Consider the following 26,400-nt stretch of genomic DNA (forward strand, 5'->3'; position numbering starts at 1 on the left):
CTCATGAATTCAGAGTAAAGGAAAAATGGAAAGAATCAACTCAAAAGCTGTTCATCATGCTTAGTCAATCGACCAATAATTTATAGGTTTTCAAGTTTTAGTGGACAGTTGTGCTTCACTGGTAACAGAAATGTGAAAAAGTATTTTGAGGTGGTAAACCATTATCTATTTAGTTGAGATTTTTATAATCTATAATAAAGTTAAAACATTATGTCAAACACTATCTACTACACTCTAATAGGTAATACCTATTGGTACTTACATTACATTTGTGTGCTTTACTTAAGTTTCAATATACTGCTGATTCAACTCAAGCAATGTGAGTAAAATACATGTTTAGCCTGAGAGAGGACCAAGACTAAGTCCTAGTGTGTAAAATGGACTTGAATATTTTTGTTCCTGTAGTAAATGCTTGATTGCAGCAGGGCACATGCATAATAATAATAATAATAATAATAATAATAATAATAATAATAATGGTAGACTAATGCTGTACAGTAAAAAAAATTTAATAAAAATGCAGGGTTTGAATAACTAGTTGTGGTTAGAGCATCTTGGATTTGTAGTTTTTTAGCTACAGACACTCAAGATTGTGTAAAATTGAGTGGACTCCATTTAGCTCTTCACCGAATCAGAAGCTGCAAACAGAAGCCAACTTTATTTTCAAATACAAAACAAAGTCAGGGTTTAAGGCTTTATACTGTATGTGAATCTATCATGATCAAATTAATTGTACACTGTTTTGAGTGAGTGTACTCAAACTGGTCTATACACTGTGTGGTAGGATTCCCAAAACAACGGAAATCAGGTTTGATCTATCGGTGCATCCCTAGCGTGACCCTGAGTTTTTGGAACAGGACTTGAATTGGATTCTCTTCAATTTGTAATATTACATTTATCTTATATAAACCCACCTGGATTTAAATTGTCAACATTTACTTTTAGGTATAGAGTTTCAACAACATTTGATTATAAATTGGCAGAATACAGATAAATAGAACTAAAGTAGATCTGCATATCCAACTGCTATGTAAGATGCAAACCGTAAGTATGACCAAACTGTTCTGGACAGAACTTGAAGTTATATTGTATTTTATTTTATTCTGGAGTAACCTTATAACATTGGAACCTCAAAACATTGTTCTGAGCCGTATGCAACGAAATTTCGTTCTGTATACACCCTGTGCATGCAAAATGATAATAAAGTCAGTCTAAGTCTAAGTCTAAGTCTAAGTTATGAAGTTGGACCCATATTAAGCTTGTCTGCTTTCAGTGTGTAATGAACCAGGACCAACATTTTAATTTGCTGGTAATAAAACCAAAGGTGAATTTCATACATGGTAGAAAAAAAAAAAACCACTGCCACTGTTCTTACAACGTCCCCAAACGACTGCGAGCAGGAGGATCTAACCTCTGATGAGCATCAATTTGTTGAGGTGGCACATTTGTAAAGGGTGCAGCAGAGGGCTGGGTGGAGCAGTTGACTGCTCACAACTGCCCTGTCAGAGCACAGCTGTTGCACGGTTGATGTCCAACTCCTCAACCTGTCAGCGACTTCTCTTCATGGTTCTTTTCCTTTTAAGAAAAGAACTCCCAAATGCCATCCACATAGATGATCTCCTCACAGCTTTGCATGAGAATGGCATGAGTATTCAGAAGAGAAAAAAGTAAAGGTTCTACTTTTGCCAGCTCCGGCTCACACATACCACATGAGAAACAACATCATTCGAGCTGTATTTTTAGAATGTCTCCCCTCATCTTTATTCAGCTTTGGAATTTGGCTTTTCTTTTCCCCACATCACATCTTCATCTCATTCCCTTCTCAGTTCCACAGACACAACCTTAATCTGTAAGTGCCAGGGATCAATCTAACTGTCTTGCTAAAGCCTACTGCTAGCTTTTCACAATAAAAAGAAAAGAAATCTGTCAACCAAGTTATTTATTAAGCCAATGCAAATTCATTTTCAAGTGCTATCCACTCCTTGGTTGAAGAAAGTCATGAAAAAGGGAAATCACAGTGACTGTTGGCCACACTAACATAATCTTGCTATAAACAAGGAAATGAGAGAAAGAACTGAAATAAAATAGTGTTGGATGACTGATGTGGACCCCAACGCTTTCCATGCAAGTTAAAAATACATATTTACATATAATGGTGTGGGGTCATAAAGTGTAGACCCAAAGTTAATGAAAATGAATAATGGAAAGTGTACATTAGGCAACTTCAGTAATTACGGCTCTACTTGGCCAAGGTGATTACCCAGGAGGGAACAGCCAGAGGACACCGTGAGAGTGGAAACTTTCTGCTGTTCTTACCAAGGCATGTGTGGACCGCCCTTGATCGGTGGGGGATATTAGAGTGAAGCGTTAACATCCGATTAGGATGGTTGGAGAGGTGAGTAATGGAGCTGTCTTTTACAGCAAGTTCTGTATGGTTGCCTCAGCACAGCACTAAAAGATTGGTGGTTTGTTGTCACTGGCCAGCTTCAAATTTCCTCAGCTTGAGTTATGTCCTTGTCTCAGTCAAATATTGGTAGGGAGTGAGTAAAACAGATAAACAGGGCAGAGGAAGCCAACTTTTAACATGCTAAATCAGAGGTTACTGAATTTCTCTACTGAAACAAAATGCATCTAAGAATTCCAACTGATTAGAGACTAGTTAACGTCCCGCTTGTAATTACTACACTATTAGAAAGCCCATTTCTCTGACTAGTTAAATCAACCAGATAATTAGGAACACATTTCAAAAGTCACTCCAGTCCAACAGCACTTCAAAAGTCTCTCATTCTGCAGAACCAATAAAGTCCCTGAACGTGGAATATTCTGTGTTTTGCCTGGGAGCTCTATATGCTCTGCATGAAGAACAAGACCAGGCTGATTTAAAGGCATAATGAATAATGTTGATACATTTTAGATATTTGATGTAATACAGAAAGTCTCATAGTGTGTCATCTTATATACTGCGTGCTGTAAAAAATTGTTTTTGGAATGAACATAGGGAGGGTTGAGTCAGTGCTCTATACTTGAAGCGGAGCGTCACTGTGGTTTTCCTCTCAAGGATTTCTCAACAGGATAAGCCAAGCTAGCTAAGCCTCAGAGCAATAACAACTCAGATCTTCAAGTTTACAGCAGTTTGGGACAAGGTTGAAACAGTTTTTTTTACTTTTACATGAAATAAATAAATCAGCTGTTTGTAACATAATATGTTGTTGGATGAACATTTTACAGTTTGAACAGTTGTGACATGAAATGTGGCAGTGCAAAAACTGTCACAGTATTCCATCCTTTCATCCAATGAAATTTTTGCGGTCTGGGTTGTTGTGGATGGTAACACCTCTCCTGCAGACTAGTCTTAGCCATTGGATAAATTCACACATTTTTCAGAAAGTGTTCTGCACTGAAGAGAATGAGCTCAAGATATGCCTGAAAGAATAAAACAAACACTACTCATGAAAAAAATTCATGTACAAATGTCCTTCTGAGAAACACATTTGCTTTCTGCCTTGAGTCTTAACTATTTATATTGGGGATGTGCTATATGGCATAATATGGCATAATATATATATTATGCAATATATACAATATGATTTGCATAAAACTTACAATAGAAATGAAAAAAATCACATACCAATTGAAATGTATTCATTTGTATTTGTTAAAACCCGTTTAAAACTCATTTTTGTCCATGTCATTTGTACGTAATGTTTAACTGTTTTTAGATGTTGCTGCCTGTTATTGGTAATTACGGGCAGCAGCTTAAGCTCAATGGTGGCCACCTGCTTAAATCAAACTTAAATAAAGAAATGAAAAATATATCTCTATATAGAAACACAACAACTTTAGTGTAATGGAGGTCTGCATCGAATCCTGCCTTTTCTTCCCAATGTTGTGACTGGAACTTGTAGTCCGCTGCATTGCCGGTATTCAAGCACGTGCTTCGGTTCAAGGTGGTAAAACAAATTGCTTGTATTTCCTCTCTTCCATTCACTTTGCAGATTACATTTTTCTTCTCCTGGTCTGACTGTTTACCCCTCCTATGGTCTTAAGAGACGGGGTCATTTAGACCCCACAAGTTTTTACTCTGTACAAGGTCACACAGAGCCCATGTGCTCTTTAACGAGGTTTTCTTTTTGTAGTTTTGGGAAAACCATTGGACCATCACCACACCCGACAGTGAGATTTGCAGAGCTCCTCCTGCGGGAGGTTAAACCCAAATCAGGTCCTGATCATTTATGTTTTGCACCTGCCTTTTTAACGAGCTCTTCCTTTGCGCTCTCAGCCACTCTGTTTCCCGCTACTCTGTTTTGATGATGGCCAGTTACATCATCAACAAGCATTGCCGCAATTTCTATTGTTTCTACTGTATACTGTTTATATAGTGCATTCCTAATTTTTATCTAATGTTGTTCTTAGCTAAGAAGTTTTTTTTTTTTTTTTTATCGCCCCACAAGGGGTCTTTTCTTTTTGTGGGCTCTAGTGTCCCTTTTTCAAAGTAGGCTGACAGGAAAGGGGGAAGGAGAGGGGGGAAGACATGCGGTAAACGTCGTCTGGTCCGGGAGTCGAACCCGCGACAGCCGCCCCTTAGCTAAGAAGTTTTAAGGGATTTGAGAACACTGTTTCAAACTAAAATCTATACTAGAGATCCACAGATCTGATATCAGGATCTGTATCCGCTGCGATATTGAAAAAATTCCTGCATTGGGTATCATGACAATTTCCCAATTCATAAGGGCAGATCTGTTCAATCTCTTAATGGTCTTACCCCACATTATTTATCTGAACTTTTAAGTTTTCCTGTACATGGGAGATCCCTGAGGTCATCGACCTCAATAAAAGGCCTGAGGTGACCGGGCCTTGACTGGGCCTTTTCAGTGGCAACATCCCGATTCTGGAACAATCTCTCTCTAGACCTTCACTCCCCTCTGACCCGGGCATCTTTACACTTACAAACCTAGACTTATTTTAGACTTATCTTTAAATTTAAGCTTAAGACTCATCTCTTTACACAGACTAACAATACAGTGTAGCATAGGGGCATTTTCCCTTATTTTATTGTTACTTCATGTTTTCTTTTTCTTCTGCTGTATTTTTACTGTAAAGTGCCTTGGTCACTGTTGGTTGTTGTTAAGCGCTATATAAACCTATAAATTAGTAAATCAGTCCAATTATATGCTTTGTACTCTGAGAGACGTCATGCAAAATTATTTATTTTACATTATATTTAGAATTCCTAATTGCACTTTCAGAACCATCTGAAAGAAGGTTTGTTGCAGTTTATGTTTACATGTTTCACCAAGGTTGTCAACCTTTTGTTTTTGTCAGTTTGAGTTTCTTTATTTTAATTTGGCTGTTATACTCCTAATTATGCTGACTGAACAAGTTGTGTTGTTTTTACATTTTTAACCAACCTTGTGAGGCTATTGGTGTATTTAAGTGTGCTGGACTGGTACACAAACATATCTATGATTCCTTACATTTATGTTTGTGTTTTAAAAAGAAACCATCTTAAATCAAGTCAGCTCTTTGTCTGTATTGGATTGGTATTGGCCGATTCTAAGCTTCATATATCTGTATCTGTCTTGGTATGAGTGAAAAGTGAAAAAATCAGCTCATCCTTAGTTAAAACCAACGACAACGTCTCTCTGCTCATCTCTAACCATGTGGCCAGACAGAGACTTAAAGAGAAGCAGCAAAAGCAAAAGTTGTGAATTAGCTGATATTGAGAAAAACCCATGGTGTCACTCAGGACATGTAACTGTGGAATTCTGTCTCTAAATATTGATCTGTTTGCATGTCATGACAGTCATAGTTCTTCAGATTTTCTCCAAGACTGACTTCTACTGGAAATCCCTCCTGCCCAGAGTATCAGCATTAACGACTCTGAATTACTTCAGTTATGACAAATTCAATTTCCAAACAAAATTTCAAATTTTCTGTTTGGAATATAGCATTTTTGAAATACTTAGTAGCATCTTTCATGCTACTAATTAACTGCGACTGCAGTCAGAGTTTCGTGTGAACGATTTACGACCACAAAATTTCAAAATTTGTTCTCATTCTGCTAAATTATCCAATCAAATTGATCTAAAATAGATGTTTTTGACACATCATAGCAGTAATGCTATGGGTCAACTTGACCTAATGACCCATCATTGTCCAAGTTGCTTCTGTATTTCAGTGTTGTAGTGTAATGAAGCCCTGCCATTAACATCATGGTTGTATTGTGCATGTCAGTGCTTTTTAAGGACTCCTAACTGACCACAGCACACAATCAGATCTGCTTTGGGCTGAATAACAGTGTATTCCAACATTCCATTTCCTAGTTCTCTAACTATCAGTTAGAAATTCAGCTCAAGTTTGAGTGCTAGCTTTGCTGAACATTAGGACAAAAAGGAAATGCCTGCCTCTCTGGGGGAGCCGTCTGAGACACACCCAAATGCTCTGAGTCCAAATTCCTAAGGCGCACCAGCAGGAAACAGCGAGCTAAAGCGCTAAGACAGAGCTTGGAGATTTTAAAGGTAATGTTCGTGGGAATTCCTGCTCTAGGGAAAAAAATAAATCACCTTATTTTATTTCAATTATCCTTTTTCTCATGTTAGCAATTAACCATCATATAAATGTATCCCTTTCTGTTGGTGTATTTTATCTTACACAACAGAGGAGAGTGAGCAGGGTTAAAGAATCCAACAGAGCTGAAGCCCCTCCATAGTTAAACACACCTGGGTGTAACAATTTGACTGAAACAAGTTTTCGGGCAGGCAGAGACAGACATGTTGCTCAGTGAGGTTTTGAAAGCAAGATCGAGAACCAACCCCAAACTCCACCACTGAATCCTCTCCTCCGATTCTCTGATTCACTGAACAGACAAGCCAGTGCAACGCTCCACACTGCAACGCTTTGCGTCAGATATCTTTCCTGCAGCCTCTCTCTGTCACATTAAAAATTCTGACTTGCCCTAGTTTGTGTGAACTGGGAAAAAGCAGCACTGCTCAGCAGAGCAGACCAGGCATGTGTACTGGCAGCACATGCACAGCTGTTTCAGCTGTTTGGAATCAACAGATGCATGTGCAAAATAAACATAATGAATGCCAGAGAAGTATGTGCAGCCGCAAGGCGCCTGCAGGCCAATCCATGGGTCCTGTGATACTTTATCAGCAGAGAGAAGGCACACAGACAAAGGCGCAAAGATTTCATTTAGGGGTCCTGTTTACCCACAGAGATAAAGCAGAGTGCTAACACGGTCCTGCTGGTGAGCGCCACTCCCCCGTGCACAGTAGCTGACGGCGAAGTAGCAAAAAAAAAATCACTTTGAAATAAATATGTTTGAGAATGTGAGCTGGAAGCAAATGAACTACACCAATTCAACCTGAATCCCCCATCCTGTGTAAATAAGCCATCACTGGCTGTCACAAACCCGCTCCCCCAGCCAGGACAAAGGACGGCTGCTGCGTGGGCCGCCGCTGCTGACTGTAATTGCAGTCTTTCAGACGGGAAATGGCAAATTGCTCCTCTCATCATTAGCAATGAGCTAAGACAGAAAACAGACACCCAAGCCTGCAAACATAATTATGATGACATGCTGGGAGGCAGAGGAGCTGCTAGAGAACACATCTGGAGCTTTCATGAGACCGCTAGCACACTGACTCAACAGGTCTGGATCAGGGCTCTGGACTATGTTGGCCCCCCAGCCCCCACAACCCCCAACATGTGGCTTCTTAAACGTTCTTTTTTTAACCTTAGCAACAGCCCGGCAGACTCACTTGTGCAGGCCACAGATGGCGGGTCAGAGAGCGCTCGGTAGTAGCCGTCTTCACAGTCGCAGCGCCACGAACCCTCACGGTCGTTGAAGCTGTGCGCCGGACAGCGAGAGCACTGGAGGTCCTGAGAGGAAGACTTGTAGAAACCACGACCACATGCTGGGGACAGACAACGAACAGGACATTACACAGGTTGCTTTGCTTTTCAATAGGAACTATATGACTTAAGCAACTTCTGTTTGGATTCATGTGGAGATTAGTAGCAAAACCTTAGTTTAATCATCATACAGGTGAAGAAATGCAAGTTCACACACAGTTGAGCTGGAAGCTATGAGATTCTGCTTTTAGAAACATCTAATCCAGATAACTGTCACTTTACATAGCTTGAATTTGCGTGAAAATATTTTAGATGAAGTCTAACCAGGGACCTGAGCTCATTCAGAAAAAATTCATAGTTTTTATTTTTTTCAGTTTCATTACTGAGCATTACTAAAAATACCATGCTTTTCCTGTCAACCAACGCAACAGGTTAGCTATCCACTAGCAGCTATGAGTGAAGAAGACTCAAAATTATCAATATTCAGCACCAGTGAGGTGTTCTGAACTAAGTTAAAAGGACAAATATGTGACAAATATGTAAGTATATATTTTCTATGACATTTGAGGAAGAGAGCAAGTTTTTTAGAATATAACAAGGCTAGAAAGTGTACCACAAACTTGTTCTATTTAGTCTTTTTTAAAGTTTGAAAATCTGCTCTAGTCATGGATCATGCTGTCTTTGAAAATGGTTACAGCTTCTCAGATCTCAGAGTTAAGGTTAGCATCTATATTCCCTAGGAAATACACACAAACCATGCTAATTGCTAATTTAAGATGCTTAACAAAGTTTAAAATGATGTTTCTAATCATTTTGTCTCCTCTATAAATTATTAGTGAATGTTTGTTAGTGACTGTTTTCTCATTCACACAGTGTGACATCACCTGTCTGTGCTCTAAATATAAAAGGCCACTCACAACAGAAAAGTTATAATTATAACCAATGTTGTTCACATAATTCTTATAGAAAAATCAACAACTTATGCTAACAGTTCTTTAATAAAACATAATGGGCCAAGAGTTACAATAGAAGTTTGTATGTTCAGATCAACAGCCCTGAGGTTACTTCTCTAAAATGGAAGGCAAGACTACTTACTCAAAAGTCCAACATTAATATTGAAACAAAAATCATTTCTAATTTAAAATTCAACAAATGCCTGGAATGTTGCCAGTACTTTTATTTGAAATAACCCAGCTGAGCCAGCTTCAAACAGGATCCCATTCAATGATGATCTCAGCAGTTCTTATAAATCACTAAATGTCTTGAGGTGATATCAGTCCTGTACAAACAAAGTCCCAGCAATACACCAGGGTTCCCATCGTGAAGCAGGCAAGACAGAACAAACCTCTGCTTTCAAGTGTTGATGATCTAGTCAGTCCTCTAAGGCAAGCTGAGCCATAAAGTCAGCCGTCCCAGATCTCACACTGATGCACAAGCCCAGGGATAAAGAGGAGCTGGGAGGGAATAAAACTGGAGGATTTCTGTTCTTATAAACGTTCAGGTCAGCAGAGGGCTTTGACTTGTTTAGAACAGGAACCATCAGTGAGATATAATAGATATTATACATGCAGACATTAGTATAAAGAACAATTAATGGTCAATCTTTGGCTTTTGAAGAAGCAACAGCAGGAGTCTTTCACCTTCTATCATGTAGTAGAAAGATTAGGCCTGGAATGACAACCATCACTCTGATTTGAGGGTTAGTTGAGTGTTTTAAATAGTTTATGTGATAACACTTGATTTAAAGGGGTGTGCATAAGACTGACATGACACTGTCATACATAACATAAGTCCTGTCATGAACATGAAGGAGTCTTCATGGATATTTACAACCTTTGTCATTAAATATTATTCTGAAAAGAATGACACTCTTAATACAATGCAGTTCCTTGAGAATCTCATAGCAGCCAATGCCTACTGGTGTGTGAAGAATAGTAAAAAGAACTGCAACCTAGGCCACATGATTTCAATGTTCTAGTTGACAACAAAAGTTAGCTCAGGGTTCTTTGAAAAAACAAGTAAGTAAATCGTTCTGATTCCAAAACAATCTTCAAGAAGTCTATACTTCAGTGAATAGATCTGCATACAAACTATGAAATTACACTAAAATGTATTTTTCATGAGCTACTGGGGTAAAAGGGCTATGATTATCCTTCTTACTCCCCCTCGATTTCAGATCCCCTCTTTTGTTCAGCTTATTTTCTTTTCCTTCAGCCACCAGCCCTCCTGACAGCTCTGGCAGGAGAAGGACGGAGTTTTCCGCTTTACCACTTTCAGGGACGAAAAAGACGCCAAAGCTGAAGCTGAGGGGATTCTGACTTTGGCTACATGAAAGCGCTGTCATTCTCTATTTATTGCTCTGCTGCAAGCTTGTGAAACAAGGCCTTTAAAAAAAAAAGAAGTAATGACATGATTTTATCTTTAATCTTTCTTTACCTTTGTGAGCCGGTAATTGAAAACAGATCCAGGAGGAGTTTGAAAAGCCTGAATGCTGACTGCACAAAACCTCTTCACAAAGCTCTCAAGTGCTTACTCATCATATTTAGCTTTTTTTTTACCATTTGTAAAGTTCTGACGAGAGATAATATTTAGGAAACAGCAACGTAAGCTGCGTGTAGTTGCAGTGTCTGATTTGCAGTGTAAACAGTGCCACATAATGACACTGAAGGGCTTTCTCCAGCTGGTTCAAATTGGCTGGATCCTGCAGCTTTCAGCCTGAATGCCAGCCATTTTAACATTCTGATAAGGCGGTGAGCCTGTTTGCCTTTGGGTTTCTAAGAGCTCATCTGCTGGGTGGCCAGCCTGCTGAGGGGGAGAACCCAGCTGGGACTGAAGCTAACTCCCACAGTGACAGCAGACAGGAGGATCTGCAGCCCACAGTAGAGTGAGTGGGAGGCTTTTGGAGAAGAGCTAAGTGCACTAAGCCTATAACTAGGTATAACTATGAGCTACAAGCTACCACTTGTAATATGCTTATCCTCCATTCTTCAAAAATGATGTAGCCTCTTCAGGTGGGTGTTTTCTTTAAATGCTTCCAGTGATTTAAAGACAGGACTTTATTTTATATCGATATGTTTTGGTTTTACTCAGAGGCACAAGGTAACAGCCAATTAATGTGGGCCAAAAAAGTGTCTTAAAAAATCTTTCATTTCTGCATTATATGGTTAAATTAGTGACCATATAATGCACATTAGCTCATTTCTTAGCTGCACATTGCTTATGCCAAATTTTTCCCCATTTTGCTGTGACTGAACATACAACATTACATAACAAGTAATGGTACATCGATTGCAGTTCTTATGCTGATCACAAATCGTTTAAAACCTGGCCTGCCGATTCCGATTTTGCTCGATACCAAAGGGGACAGTGGCAGATTTTCAGTGAGTATCAGCCAATTGGTGCACCTCTGTAAACAAGGTGCTTGGACTTGGAAAGTGACTTCTCTGCAAGTTTTTTAAAAGCAGTTATTTTCAATTCCTGTGAGCACCATAAACTGAATATTTTTTTTAGGGTTAGATGAATCAAAATATGAAAATCTGTTTTTCCTTACAATGGGTTCAACTTTATCCCACAACTCCAGTCCTGCTTGGACATCTTTTACTAATCCAACCTGAAAGAGACAGCCTCGCATACTGTTCCTCTCACCAATAGGAACGTTTTATCCCATTTTTCAATAAAAGCCTGGTTACTGTTGACTTTTCTGATGGTGTTCATGAATAGAGACATCTGCTAAAACTGATGAGTTTAAACTCAAACCGTTTGGCAAATCTGTCCTCCGTTGCCTTCGCTCTTGCCATGTTTCCAGTTAGATCACAAATAAATATTTATGACTCAATATTTCCCTATATGCTGGGAAATCTGGTTTTTAATTACTCATATTTGCTGTTTCTGCTTCTTTCCACTGACAGTATATGTGTTTATCAGTGCACCCAGCTGAGTTTAGCAGCCGGAAATGTTTACAGAGCCAACAAGGCGTCAAATGAGGTCTCAAAAATCGAACGGCTGTATGACACGGGCAACTAAGTGTTTCTGCAGCTCTCACCACAACTGGCAGTGCATTGAGTGACAAGTACAAACATAGCCGTCCCAGCCCAGCATTCCAGTCTGTCGAGGAGTTCTCCTTTCCCTGCCTCTCCATGATGCAGGAACGCTCTCAGTCAAAGCCAGTTGATAGAGTGAGAGCGTTCTTTGTTGACTGTCCCTGCAGCAACACTTTCTATCTGAGGAGAAATAACTGCAAAGCAATTACGTTGGCTCTGTTTACCCGGTAGCCTTCCCATCTGACAAAATGACTGACACCTTACGAGCAAACAATGACACAAACATGTTAAAATATTGCACAAAAGGCCCGACTCTAATACTTGCAATGACTATGACAGAAGGACTTACATCCATCATGTAATTACACGTATAAGGATGAAGTGTTTCAGAATGATTTGTTTGGAAACTGGCTTTTAAGCCAGTCTGGTCTTCTTCTTGAGAAGATAAAAGGTGTCAGTCAGCAGGCTTGCACTTGTTGACAAGAGGTCAGTTATAAAAAGCTCACCACCCGATCCAACAACGGGCTTATTTACGACACAGACAAACAAGTCAGTCCCTTGAGAAGCAGGCTGAGGTTTAGTAGACGAAGAAAAAAAATACTGCTACATTTGAGCCAGTTCCTCAGCAGGCTAAAGAGAAAGCAATCAGTAATTTCCCTTCCACTAGTCGAGCATTTTCATTCATTCATGTTAGGCGGACAAGCTGCAGTGAGCAATTTTACAAAGAGAGAGGACAAAGAGCCTGGGAAAGGACAGGTCCTCAGACTAGTGGGACACAGATAATCAAACACTCCTGTGGCTACAATGTCTCTATCAGAGCCTGGAGAGCAGGACCAAGTCTTTTTATCTTGCACTGACACATATGCACAAAAACGGGAAGAGGGGATTTCAGTATTTTCCAAAGACCGGGTTCATTTTCTTTGTCCTATAAACAGAGCATCTTAAAATTCCTGAATTGCATCCAATTTTTCTCAGAGTTTGGAAGTCATAACTCTCTGGATAATGGACAGCAAAGGAGCAGAAAGCACAGAATCGACTCCTTATTTACCAAGTCCGACTTGCTCCTCTTTGTTCATACTGAAAATAATTAGTGGCCTTCTCTGGAGGTGACATAATGGCACTTAGGTTTATTTTCTTGTCTTAGCATTCTGCTTTTGCTGAGAAGTTGTGTTCTAAATCTGACCATTCAGGAGGAATATGTCTCCATCAACAAGAATTAAACACCAGTAAAAATTGGACAATAGTTTTCAGATCCTTGTTACCATTCAATGTTACCATGATGGGTTTTAAATTATGTGAATCTATCGATGGATACATGAAAACACAAGTTCCTTACAAAGCTGTGGACTGATGGGAATTGGACGTTAAGCTGCTGTAGCACTGTCACCTCGACATCAACTTCTAACCCTGACCCTCAGCATCCTGGGGTCAGTTGAGTCTTCATCAGTATAGACTGAGCATCATGACACTACCAAAGTCCCCTTCTTCACAAGTCCTCCAGTGAAGAAGGGAATGAGTCCAATGTGTAAATCAAGAACACATTGAACTCATCCCCTTCTTCACCGAAGGACTTGCTTATTACTGCAAACAAACCTGCAATCTGGCTATTGATTGTTCTCTTCTTGCTGCAAGTACTGGTGAACAAGACATACTCAAAAATCTCTGACTTAGTGGAGCTAATGCTTATCATGGCCACTTACAAACAAGGTGGCCAAATCCAATCCACACCAGAAGTACCAAGAATGAGGACACAGTACTGATTACTTAGCTTTTAGCATAATGACTCACATGTCAATGTGTTTGCACTGATATATACAGTATATTTGCATAGGGATCCCACATTCCCATTACAACAAGCTCATTTGTAAGCTTGTTGATGGGTCATAAAAAGAAAAAAGTATATACACATTATCTGCTTTATATTCAGAGCTCTGAATAATTAAGTGTAATTTAAAATACAAAATAACCATTGAGGAAGGAACTCTCATATATACCAAAAAAAAAACGTGGTCTTGGAGGACCTGAAAACTAACCTCCCTTATTTGCTTACAAGGCACAACTCCAATCAAGGTTAAATTGTTTATTGGTGTTGAGCACAAATGAAAAGAACTGGTCAAAGCATGGAAACTGGGATATTATATTTCCTCTCAATATTGCTGTGGACAGGGTTAAAAGTGAATTCAAGTGTGAGACTGTGGGAGATTCTGTTTGTTGTTTGGAGACTGCTGGAACCAAAGTGAGAATGACTAGTGTGGGCTCTTCTTTCTCCCTGGTCTACACATGATGAGTGCCGTCAGGGCCGGGGCCTCCCCCCTTTCTCCCGCCCTCCCGTCCGGCCTGATTATGTGTTAAATCTGCTCGGGCATATGTGGAAGGAATGTGTGCAGAAGGGATCCAGCCATGGCTGTGGAGACCTGGGCAGAGCAGGATGGGAGATAGCACCCCATTAGAGTGATAAAAGAGGCAGAGGGAGGAGAGCAGCTGACAGGACCAACACGCTGGCCCCACCGCTGATGAATGCCAGGTGGAGCGGGTCAAGCACGATAAAGGAAACGGTTTATTTTCTTTTTTTCAAAAAACACTAGCTCTCTGTAAAATGATAACGAAGGCTGGCCTCTGAGGTCCTTATAAGCATCAGCTCTAAACACAGCTTTGGTTTAATATGCATCCTGTCACCTGTGGCTTTGCAATCTCTGCAGTTATATTTCCTTTGAAGGATTGATCTTAATATTCACATCTGAGCGCTCGCACAGAACCATGTGCTGTTTGTAATGGTTCTGCTTTCCGTATGCCATTTTTCTCCATACCTTATTTTATTATCGAATACATTTTTCTACCAAAGCAATTTGGCCTCAGTGCTAAGTAGTTACATTTACTGTAGATTGTTTTGTCACTGATAGATTTTATTTTCAGAAAGTGACAGGTTTAAGATGTTAAATTATGTAACTGTTAAAAAAATGTCTGCTTTAAAAAAATATGGTAAGAAAATTACTATGGAATTATGTGACTGACCGAGTTGTAATTATTTGTACAAAAAGTCCTGGAGATCCCACACCCCCAAATGCCGGAAGATAAACAAAGAACAACAAGTGACCCCAAAATAATAGAAATAGCAATAAACATGTTTCATAGATGATAAAAAAAAGTCTGGCTTGTTGTGGCAATGAGAAATGAAATCAACATTGAACCACATAAATGATACCTTACCAACAAGCTCCCATCTTAGTGTAAGGCCAAGGATCAGAGTCCCAGCATGTCCCTTAATGTAAGAAATCATCCCTTATTTTATTATTAAATTCTGATAACCTCTCACCTCTCAAGTTTGTGTTCAATCTGTCTGCTTGTTGTTTTTTCTTATCTTTTATTCTTATACATGTGGATTTTGTAAATGGGTTTAATAATGTAAAAATAAAAAAAATCACAAAATTAAATTCAAATATTTAGAAAGTAGCACCACAAAATCAGTAATTTGATTTTAAACAAAATTATATTTGTTTTATTTATGACCTGGTCTTCTGGACTACAACACCATGTGATGTGTATATTAACATCAGATAATGTGCATTCATTTAGCACATTAGTAAAATGGCTGCCCCATGTGAAGAAAATGCACAAATATGGTCAGTTATATTAAATTAATTTGTTATTTCATCAAATGAACAGAAGCTTAGAGTTGTTACCTTGATGCTTTAGAATTTTTCTACATGTCCAAATCATTTGTTGCAGCCTAGCTTAGCTAAGCTGGAGAGAAGGGAAGAAATTCCATTTCATAATAATGGGACAGAAAACAAGGAGATTTCTTAGAGCAATTTAGTGGAGTCGGCAAACATATAGTAAAATTTAACATAAAATGTACAGTTAGAACTTTATCAGCACTGCATAGAGTATACTGAATAATTGGTAATTATTGTGGGTTGAAATTGCATGACTAATACGTACTTAGTAGTCACGTTAATATATTTATTAATAGTCACATTAATATAATTATTACAATAATATTAAAATGTCCATTATTAGTCACATATCTCTTATATGAAAGGTTTTTAATGTAGACCAATATTGACTATTAAGTGGCAATGCACATGTGTTGTTTTCATCATCAAACAAACTGTTGAGACCCATACAAGTCAAACTAAAATTTAAATGTTTAGATATGACTTTGGTTCAGTCTCACTGATCTATTCTCTGCTACACTTTTACAAAACTGTTAGGATCTAAATAAAGCCAAGTTTTGTTTACTCATAAACATTGGTTTTATTGTACTGTCCCTCAGTGTAAGTTATGCATTATTCAAATTTGTTACGTTGCTCTATTTTTAAAACGTTTTTGGTTTTTCCATGTCCTGGATGACTGAAAACCTACAATAGGTAGAAATAATGAATATCTGGAAAGTATCATAGCTTAAATTTTGCCCCAAACCACCAGTGTTTTCTAGAAAAAAATATTCAGATTTTATTTCATGCTTTGGAAAGCTGTATGTTGAAGATGTTAAGAAATGAAGGCATACTTTCTTTTTTTCAATCTATTGTCAGCTGCTCTGCTTTCTCTCTCCTTTGCTCTCAGCTCCCACACACTGAGCTGTCAGCCACTCAAAAGGCTCAGCCCCTCCCTCTCGTTTCAGACTCCTCTCATTAACATAAGAGTTAGAGAGCTAAATATGATTGAAATATTTGCTACCTTTGATAAAAAGAAAGCTCAACTCTCTCATTGCAATAGCCAGGTTTGATGGTTTTGATTTCCAAGCAATAACAAGGCAGTTTATCATCATTCAGCTAAAGTAATGCAATAATGAATTTTTATTGTTAATGTGTTTCTTAGCAGTGAAAGAAAATAAAATGTGTTACATGTCTTTTGCTTTAAGTATTTAATCACAGGAAGTTTTTTTTTTACTTTTGTTTGTGCTGCAGAGCCACAGATAGCTCCTCAGTTCAGACGCTCTAACTGAGCCTGGGGTTCTATTGTTGCTCCTCCTACACATTGGACTAAACCATTATTCTAACAGTGGCAGGGAGGACCTAAAAGTTCACCCTTATTTTTATCTTAGATGAATGGAAGATTTACTTCATTCTTTGTTTCTTTGTTTCTCATATTAATACTGTTTACACACAAAAAGTTTCTTTTATTATTTATTTGGGAGGAGGGAAGGAGGGAGAGGGGAGATTCTACACTTTTTCAAGATTTGGGGGGAGTGAGCCTCCCAACACCCAAATCCCATGGGATCTCCAACTATGACTGGAGATAAAATTGTCAAGTGAAGAGGAAAGTGAAGAGGATACTTAGAAGTTTGTCTACATAAATATAAAGTATGACATAGTGATGAGCAGTCATGTTTGTATGAATGCAAACCTGTACCAAGAAAATGGAATGCAAGAGTTTGCATCCATGCTTCTCTAAGAGTTGTTCTTTTCGGCACCTTGTTTTAAGTAGTAACTTTACCCTTGAGCCCAAAATGTATTCCAGCTTGGGACTAACTGACACATCACTAGGTGAGTGGGAGTAACAGGGGTTAGAGAAGGCCTGGCAGCTCAATTCTTCTCCCCTTGGCAGGTTCATCTGTTGTCTAAACACAATCAGTGTGTAAGATAAGCTGGTGTGAGAGCAAATTAAATCATTCACTCATTCACTCCTTGCAAAAAAAAAAAGCCAATTCGCCTTTAAACTCATCTGATGGGGGCGTGCTGTGGTGGCGCAGGGGGTTAGCACGCCCCACGTTTGGAGGCCTTAGTCCTCAACACAGACGTCACGGGTTCGACTCCCGGTCCCGACGACCTTTGCCGCATGTCTTACCCCCTCTCCTCACCCTCCTTCCTGTCTGCCTACTGTCAAAAAAATACAAGCCACTAGCGCCGCAAAAAACTCTTCGGAGAAAAAAATGGAAAAAACTCATCTGATGGCGTCTATCACAATGGGATCCACTGCTAAGACCGTCATAAGCATTCTCTGTCATCTGTTTCAAAAAGCCCCACGTCTAGCTGGATGCTCTGACAAGCATGAAATGCCTTTTAAAAGCCCAACTCCTATTTTATGTTTTTCAGCTTCACTTTCAAGGCATGCAGTTAGGACCATGACCGGGTGTTCTGACTATACAGAGGGCTGTCAATAGCTCACACAGAGCTTATTTCTTAAGCATTAATGTTGCCCTGGGCCTGCTTGCATTGCTCTGATTAGATGTGACTTATGTTCTTTGCCTCAATAAATAGTAGGCCTCAGTGTGGACATTCATCAGGCTCTGTTTACTGGCCTTTTATGCACGCTGAACTATGGTTGCATCTCTTTTATGGACTAAAGCCTGTGGTGTTTTCCCCTCCGATGTAAGAGTCTCTACATCTTGTGAGTAATTTAGAGCAATGCAGACATGCAAACCTGTGAGAATTCTGGCTGGGTGTATTTCTCCTTCTAAATCAATGAAACACTCAACTCATGTCACTGAACGGCCAGTATTAAAACTATTAGAACAGTTTAAGTGTACCTTGAAGAATGAATATTTATTAGACCAAATGCATTTACTAGCATTTTCACCAATATGGTGATGCTGAAATATTTCTTTGCCAGTATTTGTTTTGTTATAATATAAATATGCAGTACATAAAATAAACAAAAAGATCAATATCATAAATGTGCTTCAATTGAAAATCATTGTACATGTAATTAAACAACTAGTACTGCTTGTCTACTTGTCATTCAGACAACAAAACCCTTTCTTTATTTGCTAAGCAGCTTTTTGATATTTTGACAGTTTATCTCTGGTGATTAGTTGTAAGTCTTGAGATTGTAAAGCCTTCCATTAGTTTAGATCAGGCCTAAAAAAATCCAACCTGACCACATAGAAGACAAAAGCAGCACATTTGCTGCACTGGATGAAGCCAACACGTCTCTTTGAAAAAAAAACTGTTGAAGTACAACTCAAAACCACTTCTTTCTCACTGTCTGCATTGGCCTAAGTACACCCAGACTAGTTGCCATAGCAACCGACAACACTTCATGTTTCAGGATTCAACACCAAAAAACACTTAAATATTTAGCACACAAAAAACAGTACATTCAGTCTGTTGCAGTAGCATGGTTTTAGGCTTAATGTTTATTTTGCGATCATTAATAAATGATCGCTGTGGTAGATAGCTACTGCTGCTATTAGCTAACAGCAGTTTGCAGGTTATTTCTTTTCTGAATTCTTTAAACTGTAGCCCACAACATGCACATTACATTAAAAAACTGAATGACAAAATTTTATTACAGTCTTACCTTTACTATAAATGAAGCATGCGCCGCTCATTCTGCACAAAAATGTCCCTTCATCCAAAGTCTATCCTCGACATCCCAAATGGCTTTAGTGCACTCATGTTTGGTGAGGCTTCTTGGCAAATTATTTAAGTCACAAAGTCCCATCTGAGTTCACACAGTACCACACGTTGAGAAAAGATGGCAAAGAAAGCAGAAAAGGCTGTTTCTAGCAGGACATTCACAAAGCCAGTCTTGTATACCTGGTCTTTTAGTTTGACCCGGTACCCCGGTCAAACTAAAAGACCGGGTACCCTGTCTCATAGTTTGAAGCAAACCTTTCAGCTCTGATGTTCTTTAGTATTATTTCCTGTTTCGATTGAAAATCCACTTTAGAAAACTGTTTAAGTACAGAAATGTAGTCATCCATGTTCACGTCAGAAGAGAGGAGAAAACAATAAAGCTATTGTTGCAGTTGACTTATTGACTGTATCCTAGCTCACTGTCTCTTACTCTGCAGTCATGGAGTCACCAGACCAATGTCTGGGATCATGAGCGCCCCCTGCCATAAGGCAAGAGAACTGCCTGCCTCACCTCGTGTCTATTCTCTGCCGTTTCTGATCGCTCCTCAGCACACGAATCACGTTACACACACAGTTGGGGACAAAAAACACTGTACATAAGCTAAATTATGGAAAATCAGTTCATATATTTTATTGGCAACATACAGACAGGAGGAACATTCTCCCATCGAATGGTAGCCGGCGCAGTTTGCGAGAAGTTGTGTAATCCCAGGTGAGGCTCAGCTCACTGCTTCCTCACCAGCTGTGCTTCCAAGCATTTGAATGGGAAACTGCGAAATTTCAGCGATTTTTGAAGAAAAAATTATCAACATTTGCTAAGTTAAATAAATAGTTTATAGTACAAACCATTGGGTGAAAATAGCAATATAAATTATCTTATCATCGTATATTATTTTTCCTTGAAGCCAGGCCTCACATGCCTCCCCTGACCGCACGTCACGGCAACTACTAGTTTAAGATACTTCCAGACTTCTGAATTTGCACTCTGTTAGCTTACTGGTGTAACTTCTCCAATTTTTAGATTTTGCTCAACATACTCCAGCTCCATTTTATGTCTTATTGTAATTGCAGTGTGAGTCAAATGCAAATACTCTGAAATGTGTGATTGAGCAGCACAGGGAGCAGGACGGGACTGCATGTGCATTAGTTGTGCAGTTCGCTACACTTGTCTGATTAATGTAAAGAATCATCTTACACTCTTCATGCCAATGATATTTTAGCCATTTGGATGGACTAACCAAATAAAGATGAAAGTAGCCAAAATGCTAAAATATATCAAAAATAACAAGGAGGGGGCGTGCTGTGGTGGTGCAGGGGGTTAGCACGCCCCACGTTTGGAGGCAACGCGGACGTCGCGGGTTCGACTCCCAGTCCCGACGACCTTTGCCGCATGTCTTCCCCCCTCTCCTCACCCTCCTTCCTGTCTGCCTACTGTAGAAAAAATACGAGCCACTAGCGCCGCAAAAAACTCTGAGAAAAAAATAAATAAATAAAAAAAATAACAAGGAGACATGACAGAAAAGACAAATGAAGAGTGAGGTTTGATGAATAACAATTAACATGGCTAGTATTAAACAATCTTGTACAATGCTTAATGTTTTCCTAATTATGTCAAACCCTAATTTGCACTCTGAATCCGAATGCACTGTACATGCCGTGGAAGCCATCGACTGGCCTTTGGAATACTGGTTTGGCTCAGTGGCCACAGTGGTTGGAAAACTGTAGGTTCAGTTCCATCTTCCTCCCTGACCAGATGTAGTTGTTCCCTTGGGCATAGCACCAAGCTGTCAACTGACCTGTGTTCTTGAGTGAGCCAGACTCATGGTCTAAAGGCACTAGCACTTGAGTCAACTTGTTACAAGTAACAAGTTGTTACAAGTAAAAAAGACACAGAAGAAGTTCTGTCCATTTACCACTTAGTTTGGGGTAAAATCAAATCAAATGCTTCTGAAGGCAAAATGGCAATCTGTAATTTAATTTAAAAACTTTGTGATATTTTAACCTGTTTTTAATAGCCTGACTTACTTTTCTACTTGGTTTTTGTGGGTAAATATCTTTTTGGGGGCTGAATTGTATGGATCATTAGTTATAATCCCTGGCCTACTAGTATCTTCACACCAAAGATGTAGGAAGCATTTCAGGCTCACAAAACAAATCAAAACACAAAAGCTCAGAGTCTTTGCTAATTTATTGCCCATGATACAGAGATCATGTTTCAAACACCAACTTTTTCTCCTCAACAACTCCCCCCGGTTTGGAGGAACAGGAGAAGCAAGGTCACAGTGTCCATGAAACCATAAGCAGAATAAAAAGGAAGCCTTGAAACTTGTAAGAAGCAGCTTAAGACTGAGTTGGCATTATGCTGGATCCTCTCCCCAACCCTACACATACGGGAGAAGGCTCCGTCTGTCTGCCGAGTTCCACACGTCCACACAACCAGGCCATTCATCCGAGGTACCTGTGCTTAGCAGGAGATAAGTAGCTTTCTGTGAGAAACAATGAGAAGATTAGCATTCCCTTACACTGTGTTGGAGGGCACCAAGCTTCGCCCTCTAAGAAGGAAAAACCCAAAGGAAGCACCGGCTCGGATGTACACAGCAAAGATCAAAGCCACACTCTGATTAAGTTCTTCTGAAAATTAAACTAATTCTGCTGTGGTTTGAGTAAAACTAATACAATAGCCAGTTCTTAAATGTGGAAAAAGTTTGACTAGCTTTCCAAAGAAAACATACTTATGCTTGTTTCAAATTTCGTGACAGTTCAATTTAGCATCATGACCCTAAATTGACTCCAGGATGTCAGATTATTCAGAGTATTTAATTTAATTTTTACTCTTAAAAGATGCAGCTGTAAATGTGTTGATCTTATTTTCTGTTGTTCGGAGCAACAGACAGCTTTTCCTGCTGATAGTGATTCTTTAAAAAATGCCTCCTTACAGTCCTCTGCGAAACTGCAGGTGATTCTTGCTCACTTTCATTTTATCTGGCAGGAGGTAATTATCTCAGAACAGATATGCAGAAAGGTACATTTTAATCTTAACTTAAAATAAGTGAAAGACCATGAAGTGAATGTTGTTAAAGAAACATATCTGCTGTGGTTAAAAGGGAGATATAAAAGAAGGAATATAATCTCAAAAAACATGATTGCTTCAACTCCATTAGTCGCTGCATACATCAATACAAATGCCAAAGACCAAACTTAAACACCTGTCGTCTCTCTCCTTCAACTCCTGCTTGGATTTGGATATAGAAAATGAAAATCACTCCAAAATTAAATGCAGTAAAATGATGGCCTTTCTCTCTGGCTCTGCTGTGTCATGAATCTGCACACTGTCTTACTAAGAGGACCTCGCTTTTTTGATCCGCTTCTCAGTGACATGGAAAATACCCTTGCCTAATCGTCTTTTGTTTCGTTCATTTAACTCACATGACAACAGGAGAGTGGGCCCTTGAGGGTGACCGGGCAGATACCTTTAATGGATGATATGGCTTAAAAAAAGGAGTTGTGCTGACAGACATTGCAAGACAGAATTGAACTCTCCATTATGGGAATGAAAGAACAGGATCCACAAGTGTGACAAACCCAAAGCACCCTGCAGCCCAAGCAAAACCGCTGCTAAAAATGTCCCCAGTCAGCAACTGGGCATTATCTCTGGATTGTTCCTGTGCCTGCCAACCCTCCTGACCTTGATGCAGCCTGTGTTAGTCCGGCCACCCCATCACAGATGCAACAAAAAGAGTTAGAACAATGTCAAGCTAGCTCATCCCTCCAAACTCATACATGTTTGATTGGAACATGCAAACCACACGCAATGACTCCCAGACTGAGAATCAAATGTAAGACCTTCTTGCTAAATGGCAACAGTGCAAATAAACTACGACTAGACTTTGCATCTTAGAGCAAACCATAGGACTGTGCGATAAAACAATAACAATAGCTAATGATTGCAATAGACAAGTGATCAGCATCAAAAGAAATTGCATCCAATAGAATGTCGATAATTTCACTGCTCTGGAACCTCAAAGAATTATGGGGGATGTAGGGAATAGCAAGGCTTTAGCCGCTCAACCCCTCATAGCCCAGGTAAACAAGGCTGGTGGCTCTTTGGTTGCCTAGCAACAAGCTGTTGAGTAAATGCCCAACATTACCGCACTCCAGAGGTGTGCGAACTTGAATCCGATTCAATCCGGACATCCGTCGGACACTCCCGCACAGAGAGAAGTTTTTGTGACCACAGATGCGTACTTTGTGATGAACTGACTCATACAGGAAACAGCAATCACATTGAACTGTGTTGTGTGCAACACGGAACTGATAATGTTGAGAGTCAGTGGAACCAGTCGAAACGACCTGTACTGTGACTGCTGCTCTCGGTGCAGCACTGACGGTTGTGTGGTGGCGGGCCTGGTGGAGAAGAAATGGGGCTAGGCACTCAACAAACTCATCAGACTTGCTTGTATCAATTACAGTTGTGGGAAAAGAAGGAATTTGTCAAGAGAAGTGTTGGCAATCTGTAAACTCGACTATTAATCCTCAAGTATCGCCAGATACACAGTCAGAGAGGTTCATGGAATACACACAGTATGTGTGAGAAGTTTCATTTTTCTTTTTTTTTTCTTTTTTTTAGCCAGTCATGTTCCATAACTGCCTAAAACTAATAATGATAAAAACAGGATGGAGTAAAAAGAGAAAATACATACAATAGCTCAAGAGGAAATTGTAAATAAAAGACAAAACCAGTTTGGCAGCATTTTTGGATATTTAAAACAAAAAACTAATCATTAAAAATTTATATTGACTGATATGAAATACTTATGTCTTTTTACGTTTTTCTGCCATATCACCCAGTCCTACTTTGCATGATTCATAATTATTCCCATGCTTGGTTATTATTAAACAGTAGTACTGGTGTTTGGAAGAAACTCTGAAATTCTGACAGAAGCAGCTGCATTTTCTGCAACAAAGCCACCTTGACACTTTTTAAGTTCTGCTTCCACCTCTCTGAATGTTGGTGGAGAAGAAACTGTGCAGTTATGTAATAAGTTATTGATTTTCCTCTTAAAGGAAGATTGAAGCACAGAGCCAGGGGTCTGAGGTTTCCCAAAGGAGCAGCTCCACTGACAACCCAGCGCTCCCTGCTGCTTCTTGCAGTAGCGAGACCCCAGGGCCCCCTCACATATCACTTTCACCTTCATGCCACAGGGACACAACACGGAACACCAAAGCCATTGTCTTCTGACATGGAGTTCGCCTGTCTGATCACATCCCTCTCAAGAAGCCAGTAGGCAACCAATTACAAAAAAGACATCTGTGCCACAGTTTGGATAGCTAAAAAGGGCAAAAGCTTAGAATGGCAAGAGGTTTGAAAGCAGGGATCGATGGAGATGTCTGAACCTGTTAGTGCAAGTGGAGATGAGAGCCTCTGCACTGCAGGGAGGGCTCCTTTGTCATGCAGGGGGGAGGGGCACAGAGAGGTGACTCCTCTGGTGATCAGGGGTCAACTGCTGCGATCATCCATCTTCTTCTTGACAGTGTCCTGTCAACCAGGGTGCTCACATTACTAAACACAACCGGCAGGCCTCCATTGTGTTCTTGTGCCGGTCTGCAGCCATGTGTAAATGAAGATAATATTCACCGACCTCATGCATGGTCTAATGTGAACCTTGGCGTCACCTTGGAAATAACATTATCTGACATAAAGTCACAAAGGTCTCCTTTTCTGGGGCTTACAAAGTATAACTAACCATCTGGCTTTGTATGTGTGAGAATGAGAAATGTTTTCTTGGAATATCTCCCTTCACGTGATGCGGCGTAGGGTCTCCAATTAGGCCTGGCAGGTCAGATTCCAAGAATAAGCCGTCACTTTTTTACACTTGCTAAATTTAAAATAGTCATGTCCAATTCACATTTGAAAAGAAGTCTTAGGCTGGAATGCATAAACACCAACAAAACATCCATGCCCCATGACAAAGAAAATGATGTTTGACTTTCAATAAATATCAGAAATCTGATGACTGTCTTAATTTTAGATTTTCTCTCCAAATGCTTTATGAAAAAGAGTAATGTTTCTAAGTTTATTTCTAATGTGCTGGCTTGCAATGTTGCTCAGTTCTGCAAATGAGTCTGGTGAATGAAGACGTCTAAGGAGCCTTCAGCCTGACAGTCATCCGTCACGTAAATGTACTCAACAGGAGAAAAAAAATAATTGAAACCATAGCACAGCTTAACAGGAATCAACTAAAATGTGTAAGAATTAAAAAACACAGAAAAATTCCATAAAGTACAAACTGATACTAAAAGCCAGCTCTTCATCTATGACTGGTCCCAACAGTCTTGCATGAAAACTATTTTCACCTCCATATTGGTTATGAGATTCTGATTATGATATCAATGTATGAGATAAATGTTCCTTATTTGAAGAATAAAAAGGGGAGAGAATATTGGTGTATAAGAAGACATGTCTGCATGGTTGTCCTGTACTGACAAAATGAAAGTCAGAAAGTCTCAGGGACACAAAATCCCCGTTGATCAACATGAATCAGAATTTTCCCATCAAAACTGCTGTAAATTTCTCATCATCAGTCCCGTGACATGCTTGCATTAAACTTCTCTTAACCACACTTTGGTTCATAAAACAGATGACACAGCGTTGATGAAACACCTCTAGGAAATGTTGGGCAGTGCTGTGAGATACTTACAATAATTAGATATGATTCATGAGGCCTGAGCACAACAGACATGATTATGCCTGAAAAGAGAGACTTCAAACATCTGCATGTCAACATCCAATAAATGTTGAAACTTGGTTGAGACGTTTACTCAACTTTTTCATGGAACAAATTACCTCCCCATTTTCAGCCTAGACATCTGTTTTATCCATAACCTCAACCAGATCCATCCTCCATGGATTTAAGCCAGTCCTATTAATGTCCTTTATCGGTACATTCATTTACATGTTTTACTCATTTATTTGTTCAGTTGTAAAACTTCAGCTTAATTTAAAGCATTGTCTTATTCTATGTCGTCACCTTCCTAATATTTTGTCCTATGTCATTTTTTGCCAAAAGTGTTGGGCACAATATCTTTGCAAAAGATATTGTGGCAAAACAATATCTTTTTGCCTAAAATATCTTTGAGAAAAAAAGAGATGGTGAGATTTTTATTTTGTGCCAAAATCACTTTTTTTGGCAAATAAAAATTTGATC

The 26,400-nt window shown here is 39.4% G+C and overlaps 1 protein-coding gene across 3 annotated transcripts in view; it reads right to left on the reverse strand.

Annotated features, from left to right (window-relative positions):
• epha7 (eph receptor A7) overlaps positions 1–26,400 on the reverse strand; it is a 123,727-nt gene that overhangs the window by 89,180 nt on the left and 8,147 nt on the right. For all 3 annotated transcript variants that reach the window (XM_032584398.1, XM_032584400.1, XM_032584401.1), the window contains exon 4: positions 7,761–7,916. In XM_032584398.1, coding sequence (XP_032440289.1) covers positions 7,761–7,916 — 156 coding nt within the window. The remainder of the gene's footprint in view (positions 1–7,760; positions 7,917–26,400) is intronic.

This window comes from Xiphophorus hellerii, chromosome 15 (genome assembly GCF_003331165.1).
Source record: "Xiphophorus hellerii strain 12219 chromosome 15, Xiphophorus_hellerii-4.1, whole genome shotgun sequence".
Taxonomy (NCBI): domain Eukaryota; kingdom Metazoa; phylum Chordata; class Actinopteri; order Cyprinodontiformes; family Poeciliidae; genus Xiphophorus; species Xiphophorus hellerii.